This window comes from Lactuca serriola, chromosome 1, assembly GCF_051521515.1.
Source record: "Lactuca serriola cultivar US96UC23 chromosome 1, Lser_US96UC23_V15, whole genome shotgun sequence".
Lineage (NCBI taxonomy): Eukaryota > Viridiplantae > Streptophyta > Magnoliopsida > Asterales > Asteraceae > Lactuca > Lactuca serriola.
Genome location: NC_136408.1, coordinates 172,594,938 through 172,606,425, shown reverse-complemented (window position 1 = coordinate 172,606,425; position 11,488 = coordinate 172,594,938). Strand labels below are relative to the sequence as shown.

The 11,488-nt window shown below is 25.9% G+C and overlaps 1 protein-coding gene across 1 annotated transcript; it reads left to right on the top strand.

Moving 5' to 3' along the window:
• Positions 1 to 237: 237 nt before the first annotated feature.
• QRT2 (Pectin lyase-like superfamily protein) lies at positions 238 to 9,653 on the top strand. Its single transcript, XM_079018614.1, has 9 exons — positions 238 to 472; positions 578 to 709; positions 1,034 to 1,201; positions 4,479 to 4,499; positions 6,398 to 6,605; positions 8,223 to 8,304; positions 8,399 to 8,507; positions 9,104 to 9,220; positions 9,360 to 9,653. The coding sequence occupies exons 1-9, from the start codon at positions 266 to 268 to the stop codon at positions 9,579 to 9,581; spliced, it is 1,266 nt and encodes a 421-aa protein (XP_078874740.1). The 5' UTR covers positions 238 to 265; the 3' UTR covers positions 9,582 to 9,653.
• The last annotated feature ends 1,835 nt before the right edge of the window (positions 9,654 to 11,488 follow it).

The window sequence follows — 11,488 nt, the reverse complement described above, 5'->3', positions numbered from 1 at the left end:
AGTGACACAACACACACAATCAAATAAACACACATTTATTCTCTCTCTCTCTCTCTCTCTCTCTCTCTCTCTATATATATATATATATATATATATATATATATATATATATATATATATATATATATATATATATATATATGACAACATAAGATTTACACTTCATAGCTTTTATATCTTGTATATTTGATTACTCCCCTTCTCTCTCTCTCTCTCTCTCTCTCTCTCTCTCTCTCTCTCTCTCTCTCTCTCTCTCTCTCTCTCTATGTATGTTTGTATCTCTCCGAAAGTAGTGTTTCACCTGAGGCAAGAAATGCATCTACATAAGCACTTGCTTATACTACTAATAATCTTTGCATCAACACTGTCTTGTTCTGGTCGTAAAAGCAATCATCATCGACCCCACGCTAAGCCACAGCTGGTCAATGTAGATGAATATGGAGCCACAGCTAATGGCACCGATGATTCTGAGGTACTTCCGATTATCCAAATTAATGAAATATATATGTATCGTCTCTTGCTTTTCCCATGGAATGAATCCATAATGTATTAAAAAACTTTTTATTTAACTTTGTAGGCATTTATGAAAGCATGGAAGAATGCTTGTGATTCTCCGAGTGGAAGTGAGGTTGTGGTTCCGGAGAATAAAGTGTATCATCTTAAGCCCATTACATTTTCTGGTCCTTGTAAACCTAATTTTAGGTTCAAGGTATGTATATATGTATGTATGTATATAGTGTCACATTATTCGCATGGTGGGTGCCTTGTTTGGCTTAAAACTCATTCATTCTCAAAACACTCGAACATGATGATTTGGAAACCGATTAAACAAATGAAACACACGGTTGTCATAGAACGATATAAATTTGAATCATATGACCGATGAAAACTGTGATGTAACAAATCCTTGTCCAATTTAAACTCGAAGCACAATAAATAAGATTTGCTAGTGACCTACATTCATGCCGTTTTGATGATATTTATCTTTTCACTCAATGTGTTCTTTTTTCATTTTGTTAAATAATGAAACTAGATTTATGGGACAATCAAAGCCTCATCGCGTCGCTCGGACTATGAGAAGGAAGGAAGACGTTGGATTACGTTTAAACATCTTGAAAGTTTTTCGGTAGAAGGAGGAGGAACCATCAATGGAAATGGAAAAATTTGGTGGATTAAATCGTGCAAAATTGATGAAAATCAAGTATGCAACTCTCAACTTAATTTCCATTTTTTCTTTAAAACTTAAATTATATATTAATTGTACAATTAATGCCTTTATACCTTGTTCAAATGCTTTTTAAATCATAACTATTATTAATTCTTTACTAAAACATAACAAAATGACATAATGTGGGTTGGTCAAACTTTATTGTGTTTTTCTCCTCTTATTACATTATACATATATATTGCACCCCTTATTATAAATATTGAAATATAGTAAATTACTCGCATCGGATTATGACACTATTTCATTTAAAATATATTATTATAACGTTTATTAACCAAATATAAATAATCTCGCATACATTCTTGTATTATTTTGGAAATAAATATTATTTGTTAATATACATAATAATTTATATAATTTATATAGATATATTTCTTTTCATATATATATATATATATATATATATATATATATATATATATATATATATATATATATAAAATTATAATTAACGAAAGAATCAAGAACCAATCTTTTTTTCAATATTTAAAGTTAAAAAAAAAGGAAAACTGTAATAAAGTCCTTATATATTGGCCTCATAATCGATTTAGTCATTTTATATTTTTTTTATTCAATTAAGTTCCAAATACTGGTATTTGTATTCAATTTAAACCTTTGACCCGGTAGACAGGTCATCCAACTTTCAAAAATTATATTTTGGCCCAGGTTTCAAAATTTATTATAAATTTGGTCCAAAATTTATACTTTTGTCCTAGATTTTAAATTTTGTTACAAATTTTATCCAAACTTTACCATTTTTGTCTATATTTTAGAATTTTATTATGAACTCATCATAACTTTAGTTTTTTTACAATTTTTTTTCTTAAAAAATTGTTTCTAATATGTTTTTTCTTTATAAAATCATATTTATAAAAAAAAAACGTATTTTCACATAAAAATATTATATTTTCTATATAAAAACTTTTTTTATAAAGTTTTTTGTATATGAAATATCTATTTATAAAAATATATATTTATTAAGTATTTAAATATATACAAATCCGTTTTATAAAAAAATGTATAAAAAACGTATTTTACAAAAAAATATATATGCAAACACCTATCACCTTTATATATATATATATATATATATATATATATATATATATATATATATATATATATATATATATATATACACACACATACACACAAATAGGTGTCTATATATTATTTTTTATAAAATCGTGTTTTTTTATATTCTTTTTATCAAAACGTGTTTGAATAATTTTTTATATAATACGTGTTTGTATACATTTTATAAAATCGTGTTTGTATACATTTTATTAAACTGTGTTTGAATAATTTTTTATGTAATACGTGTTTGTATATATTTTATAAAATCGTGTTTGTATATATTTTATAAAATGTATAAAAACATGTATTATATAAAAACTATTCAAACACGGTTTCATAAAAAAAAAAATATAAACAAACACGATTTTATAAAAAAAATATAGATAAAATAGGTGTTTGTATAAATTTTGTTTTTAAAAATACGTTTTTGTATACATTTTTTTTATAAAAACGGATTTGTAAACTTAATAAATACTTATTTTTATAACTAGATATTTCATATACAAAAATCTTTTTAAAAAAAGTTTTTATAGAGAAGATATACAGTTTGTAAGTGAAAATGTGTTTTTTTTATATAAATATTATTTTATAAAGAAAAAACATATTATAAACAATTCTTTGAGAAAAAAAGGTTGTAAGAAAAACTAAAATTATGATGAATTCATAATAAAATTTTAAAATTTGGGCAGAAAGTTTAATGTTTGGACTAAATTTGTAACACAATTTAAAATCAAGGCCAAAAGTGTAATTTTTTGACCAAATTTGTAATAAATTTTGAAATCTGAGCCAAAAATGTATTTTTTGAAAGTTGGATGACCTGTTAACTAGGTCAAAGGATTAAATTAAATATAATATTACTGGTATTTGGGACTTAATTGAATAAAAAAAATATATAGAGACTAAATCAATTATGAGGCCAATATATACGGACTTTTTTGCAATTTTCCCAAAAAAAAAAACAAAAAATAAATAAATTCATAACTTTTTATTTTTTTCCAATGATATCAAAATCGATAAAAGAAAATTGTCAAATTCATAGTGTGAATCTTTGCAGATTCACAATATGAATCTGAATTCACACGGTAAACTCGAAAAATATGAAATTTATTTTTTAGCATTTATAATGTGAAGTTAATAATTTAGAAATTTTTACTTTTTTTTTTTATCAATACAATAAGCTTTAAAACTTGAAAAAAAAATTTAATTTTTTTGAGAACAAATAATTATGGTTCTTTATTGAACTTTATATATATATATATATATATATATATATATATATATATATATATATATATATATATATATATATATATATAAACAATATATTTTTTTTGCTACTTTTGATTTACAATTGATGTAGACGAGTTGATTAGATGCTTATGGTGGTGTTTTGAATGATTTTTTTACTGAATAACTAATTTTCTTGTATTAAGTAGATATTGTTCCTCAAAAAACGTGTGTGTATATATATATATATATATACTAGGTGTGAAACCCGTGTGCTACACGGGTTGATTAAAAAAAGTTATATATGAAGATATAAATTTTAAATGTTTTTTTTTAAGAAAACATTAAATATCAAAGTGTAAACATTATGTATTTTTTAAAATAAAATTTCCAAATATATATACAACAAAATGATGGATAAATAAATAATTCAATTTATATTAATAAAATAAACTACAAAAAAATAATTATATTTTGACCATGTAACATTTTTTTTAATTTGTCAATAAAAAGCAACAAAGTTTGTTTACTTTTTTATACAGACGGTTTTGTCTAAAATAAACATATCAATCTAAAATTATATATATTGAAGGAAACATATTAAAATTTGAAAATATAAGGAAACAAATTAATGACATATTAATTACTTTCTATAACCTAAATATTATATATTTAATTTAGAAAATTAAAAATTACCACAAAATTATGAGTGAAAATTAAATTTTTAAGATTTAACCACAAAATTACATGTGTCCAAATGCATAAAAAGTTGACAAGTGGCAAAAAGTTTTTTAATTATTAAGAAAAAATAATATATATATATATATATATATATATATATATATATATATATATATATATATATATATATATATATATATATATATATATATATATATATTGTTAAATAGTTACTAACCTTTGTTTTACTATAATTTGATTGCAGCCCTGCAAAGATGCACCGACGGTATGTTCAAGACCCTTATTCTTTCAAATTTATTTATTTTGCAATATATATATATATATATATATATATATATATATATATATATATATATATATATATATATATATATATATATATATATAGGGTAAAGTGAATATACCTAACAACCTTATATAAGCTTAGGTATCTAACCACATTATACTACATTGTTTTGCATTAGATTTCCATTGCAATCGTCTAAGGTTCTTAAACTTCAATCCTTAACTTGATTTTACTTCCAAGATTTTCAGATATATTCACCATTATATTCTTCCTACACCATTTGATTTGTAACGGTGGTATATGAAGCCTACTAGGGGGTCAGATAGAAAAACGTCATTTGAAGGAAGATAATGGTGAAAGTCCAAAGATTTTGAAAGCAATCAAGTTATGAGGTTGAATTTTAATCACTTTGGGTGATTACAATGCAAATATGATACAAAATTACATAGCATGATGTGGTTAGGTACCTAAGCTTATATAAGGTTGTTAGGTATATTCACTTTACCCATATATATATATATATATATATATATATATATATATATATATATATATTGATGTTCAATAGAGAACCATAATTAACCAAGAAATCAAGGAACCAATTTTTTTTTCAATTTTTAAAACTTATTTTTTATCAGAAAAAAAACTAAAAATATAGATATTCATAATTTTTTATCTTTTTTCCAGTAATATTAAATTTGATTTTGTCAAATTCACAATGTGAATATTTGAAAATTTACAACGTGAATCCGGATTCACACGGTGAATCCGAAAAATATTTTTCATATTCACAATGTTAATATATGAATTTAGATATTTTTAGATTTTCTTTTAATAAAGAATAAGCTCTAGAAATTGAAAAAAATGTTTCCATTATATAAAGCAATATATTTTATAAAATATGTGGATTTAAATTTGTGATTAAATTCTCAAAGTTTACAAATTTAATAAAAATAGAGAAAATATCCTAACAAAAACAGTAGCATTGAACGGCTTTCAATGTTATAGTAAGTAAGCCTAAAAAATAAACACATGACACAGTGAATCAATGTAAAGTTTTCAGAAAAACAGATGAAAACAACAACAATTTCTATTAATATAACGTGCAATCACCATGAACGATTAACAACCAGTAAAAATCAAGGTTTTATTAATCTTCATTTGTAGTTAAATAGTTACAATTTTTTGTGTAATTAAATACTTACAAATAAAAAAGTTATTTCAAAATACTATATAAGTTTTCTAACTTAATGATATATTATTTATTACATAATTAAATTTTAAATTCTATTTAACTTTAACACTCGTGGGTCCCACAGGTTTTCACCTAGTATATATATATATATATATATATATATATATATATATATATATATATATATATATATATATATATATATATATATATATATATATATATATATATATATATATATTCCGTAAGTTTTCATATATTGGGCATGCTCGTAGAAATTTGTGAAAGATTTTTGGAGGTTTTAAAATTAAGGTTTTTAAGATAAAACTCAAAAACCCATTTGTTTCAACAATAAGAGATTTTAACTTTTAGTTTAAACTAAAAATTACTTGAAGTAGTTTTTCTCAAATTTTAGATTTTGTTTTTATATAATTTTACAGTTTAAAATATAATAATTATTTTTGTCGAAAAATATTCTACAGAAATATAAATACATCTACCTTGGTATGTTATTTTGTTAAAAGGGTCTTCATTATATAATATATTTTTTAGTAATTTGCATAAAACGGTGATTTATCTACAATATGCTATGCTTTAATATATAATAAAACGTTTTCATAAAACTATTTTTTAGAATAAAAAATCTGAAAATGACTATTGTTTTTATCATCGTTATTTGCAGGCAGTAAGTTTCAAGAATTGCAAGAATATTAGTGTTAATAATATAAGGATTAAAAATCCACAACAAATACATTTAACTTTCCTTAATTCAATAAATGTGAAAGCTTCAAATTTGAGGTTGATCGCTCCTGGCAACAGCCCAAACACAGATGGAGTTCATATATCCGATTCTCAAAATGTTCATGTCATCAACTCTGTTGTAAAAACAGGTACATTTTCTAATTATAATATTTAGAGGGTTTTTGGATAGACAAAAAATAGGTTGTTTATTGTTTATTGCTTAATCCCACCACAATAAGCAAATTTAAATGTTTGGATACGAGTCTTTAAAAATTAGCTTATTACGGTAGGAATAAATTAAATAAGCTGATTTTAATAAGCAAAGGGAAATGATTATTGTTTATTGTTTATTGGTCATTTTAGTCATATAAACTGCTTTGTTTGCCAAACACTTAAAATGTTTATTGCTTATTGGTTATTCTCACCGCAATAAGCTAATCCAAACACATTTTAAAAAAAATGTTTATTCCACCGCAATTAACAATTAAACAATAAACTATTAAGCTAAAAACTATTTATCCAAATACCCTTAAAGCTTTTTAATATACTTTTTGATCAAATCAGAAATAAAGTAAACTGTTTTTAATTATCACTTTATTTAATAGTAGAAAAGCGACACTAAAACACTTTTCTCCATTAACAAATTTAATCTAACTCTAAAGTGGCACTACAACAGTTTTCTCTCTTAACAAATCTAATAAATAAAACTTAAAAATGACACGTGTCAGTTTTTTAGAATATTTCTTTGACACGTGACATTTTTCGATGATTTTTATTATTATCTTTGGTAACAGATCAAATTTAATTCAAATTTTAAAAATACAAAATCATGCCCTAATAATATTATTATGTTTATTTTGCTTAACAAATTAATTTATAATTACTTACAATCTACAATATCTTGGTTTTTTTTACATTTATTATTATTTTTTTTATCTATATAGAAATTTTAAATATATCGACCGTAGTTTCCACGGGTTATAACCTACTCCTACTTAATAAATGAAGTTTTTTTTTGCCGTATGTCATCATCTAATTCGATATGCCAAATGACCTTTTTTTTTTTTTTTTTAATTTTTTTCATTTAAATCCACTTTGCAAATTGTAGTTTTTTTTGACTTTGTTATTAAATTATAAAAGAAACTAATCTAAAAATATAATAAAAAATAAGAAAACTTAAATGTCTCCATAAATTCTCACTTAATTTGTCAATTAATGTATGAAATTCAATTTAAATTCAAATCAACTTTATTAATTGAAAAACATAATTTTTTGTCAATCCCTTTTTAATTCATGATAATTTACAGAAACCTTGCAAAATTTAGTTAAATCACGGCTAATATTGATATTTTTCAAAATTCAATTTTGTAAACGGTTAAATGTGTGATGCTTAACAAAATATATTAATTTAAAAAAAAAACATGTATTAAATCAATCCTTCTTATTAAATGAATATTTTTTTTGCCACATGTCAATCTCTTATGAGTTTTGATATTTGTCATTTTGTGGTATTTATGAAATAAATATTATCCATTTGTTAATTTTTTATTTTTTTCAATTTTTAAAATTAAAGTCATATACTTATATGTAAAGTATTAAATATCATATATATTAAATTGCAATAAATACGTTTTTTTTTTCTTTTTTATTTAAAGTTATACATTAAAAAATAATTTATGTTTACACTTTAATGTTTTAATTTTTTTTTAAATTAACCCGCGTAATACACGAGTCTCATAGCTAGTGTCTAATAAACACATTTGCAGGTGATGATTGTGTTTCAATCGTAAACGGATCAAGAAATATTGTAATCAGCAAAATAAAATGTGGACCTGGTCACGGTATCAGGTTGAATATTTTGTTTCACATTAGAATTCTTGATTTTATCTTTTCATATTTATTAAAAAAAATTAATTAAATAATTATGGAAACATATTTTCAGTATTGGGAGTTTGGGGAAGAACAACTCAGAGAGCAAAGTGTCAAATATATTAGTCGACAAAGCAATAATTTCAAATACCACAAATGGAGTCCGAATTAAAAGTTGGCAGGTAAGCTTCCATCTATATACAAATATAATCACTTGTTATTTTTTAGAATATCCTCTTAACTTTTATTTTTATTTTTCTTTCTATCTTAAATATTTAAGATGATGGCAAATGTATAAATTTAAAATCTCAATCAAATTTAAATTAAATTTAATGATATTTTTTATCATCTAAAATAGATAGGAGGATAATATGAACAAAAAATAGGAGACTATTTAATTTCTCTTTTTATTTATACTAGGTGTGAGACCCGTGTAATACACGGGTTGATTTAAAAAAAAAGATTAAATATTAAAGTGTATACAAAAAATATTTTGAATGTGAAACTTTAAAATAAAAAATGAAGAAATATACTTATTGAAATTTAATATCATATATATGATATTTAATACTTTACATATATAATATATGACTTTAATTTTAAAAATCGAATCAAACCAAAAATTGACAAATGGATAATATTTATTTCAAAAATACCACAAAATGAAAAATGTCAAAACTTATAAGAGATTGACATGTGGCAAAAAAACTTTCATTTATTAAGAATGATGATGATATGATATTATTTCAAATATCATAGCCTAGAAAAATTGATGCAGGGAGGGTCTGGATACGCTAAAAATATCAAATTTCAAAATATCATAATGCACAACGTGACTAATCCGATCATTGTGGATCAAAACTATTGTGATAGAAAAGAAGAATGCGAAGAACAGGTTAATTATTACTCCAACTGTAAATCATTTTGTTTTCATTCATGTCTTTTTATTTGTATTGTGCATGGTTTTTTACTATTGGTTCCTTCATGCATGTTAGTAAATAATCTGTATTTTATTTTTCTATCTTTGTTACTAGTATTCCGCAGTACAAATGCAGAATGTGGTTTACAGGAACATAAAAGGAACAAGTCATTCAGAAGTGGGCATAAATTTTGACTGCAGCAAAACGTTTCCATGTCAATCAATTTTGTTGGAAAATGTACTTCTAAGTCGTGAAGGGAATGAAGGAGACATGAAAGCATCTTGTTCAAATGTCATGTTCGGAACTAGAGGGGCAGTTACACCCCGTTGCGAATGACTGAAAGCATATAGAATCCCAAAAGAGGAAAGTAGAAAGATTGTAAATTTTTTGAACTAATACCTGTTTATGATATCTATACATTATGATGCAATACTTTTCTTATTTAGTGATATAAAAATATTATAAATTTCTCTCCAAATTCCTATTATAAATTACTTATTTGCTAGAAAATTAGTACAACTTGTTGGAATCCTAAGTCTTAGGGTCCAAGCAATCAAAATATGGAAACAATAGAGTAAGTCGGTTCTTAGCTTCCTAGTTATAGTCTAATACAAGTCGGTAATTAGAATCTATATATACATGTCTAGATCAAGTTTAGGATCATAGAAACAGATTGTATTCAATATTGGTTTTGAGTTATTTTCTAATTAATCAAAGAGTTGTTTGATTAAATATTGTTTTGCAATTATGTTTTCTAAGCTTGGATTGGTATCAGAGCTTGAGTTAAGGAGTTCTGAGATCATACCTTTTCATCATGTTGAATGGAGAAGGTGATGGAGATGGAAGTCCAGGTGCTGCTCCGGTGAAGAATAGGGAGGTCGGAGCAACCTCCGTTGCTTGTCCGATGCTCACATCCACCAACTACATCGTGTGGGCAATGTGTATGAAGGTTGTCTTGCGCATCCATAAAGTCTGGATTGTGATTGATCCAGGAACCAACGTCATTGAGGAGAATGATTTCCTCGCCATGGGTTTGTTGTACCAAGCCCTACCGGAAAACCTTATAATGCAGATCGGAGATCAGGATTTGGCCAAGAAATTGTGGGATGTCTTTAAAACACGTAATGTAGGTGCTAAAAGAGTCAAAGAAGCGAGATTAGAAACCTTGATGTCGGAATTTGATCGTCTGAGGATGACGGAGTCAGAGACAATCGACGCCTTCATGGGAAAACTCTCTAGAATCGCTTCTATGTCGTCAGCTTTAAGGGAATCATTTGAGGAATCAAAATTGGTTAAGAAATTCTTCAAATCATTACCCAGAAACTTCATAAACATAGTCGCATCTCTCGAACAGGTACTGGATTTGAATTTGGTAGGGTTTGAAGACGTTGTGGGTCGATTGAAGGCATATGAAGAAAGAATCAGGGAAGTCGATGCAGGAGAAGGACAATCGAGGGCTCTATTCGCTGCAAAACCGATCGGAGATGGAAGTGGGTCGTCGACAGGTGGTGTTGGCGCATCGAGGTTTCACGGAGGGGCGAAGGGTAAATGGAAAGGGGCTGGTGGATCGGGTGGATATAATCAGGCCAATGGATTCGGATCTGGGTCAGCTAGATCGAGTGGATCAAATGGGACCAAATCCAATTGTAACTCACAAGGAAGCAAGCCTAATAATTCTAAATAGACCCAAGGTGGGAGGCCCAATTCTAATTCTGAGCCGAGACATAAACCGAAAAAGGACCTGTCTGAAATTATTTGTTACTAGTGCGATAAACCAGGTCACTTCGCATCCAAATGTCCGGATAGACTCCAAAAATCCAAGGAAAATAATTTTTCCGAATATGACGATACTGATGAGACCGTGTTTCTACACGAGACCATATTTTTAAACGAAGAGCAGGGGATACTGTCTCGATACGACTCACGAGACAACGATGTGTGGTATTTAGACAACGAGACGAGTAACCATATGACGGGAAATCGGTCGTTTTCTATGAACTTGAGGAAGGTATATCCAGGAGGGTTAAATTTGGTGATAATTCGTGTGTAGAATTAAAGGGAAAGGTTCTATCCTTTTCCAAGGAAATTCGGGGCAACAATGATTAACGGTGGAGATTTATTTCATACCGTATTTGAAGAATAATAAAAATAGTCTCGGACAAGCAACCGAAGCCGGGTGTGACATCCGGATGAAAGACAATTACTTGACGATGCATGGTGCTGATAATTTCCTATTAATGAAT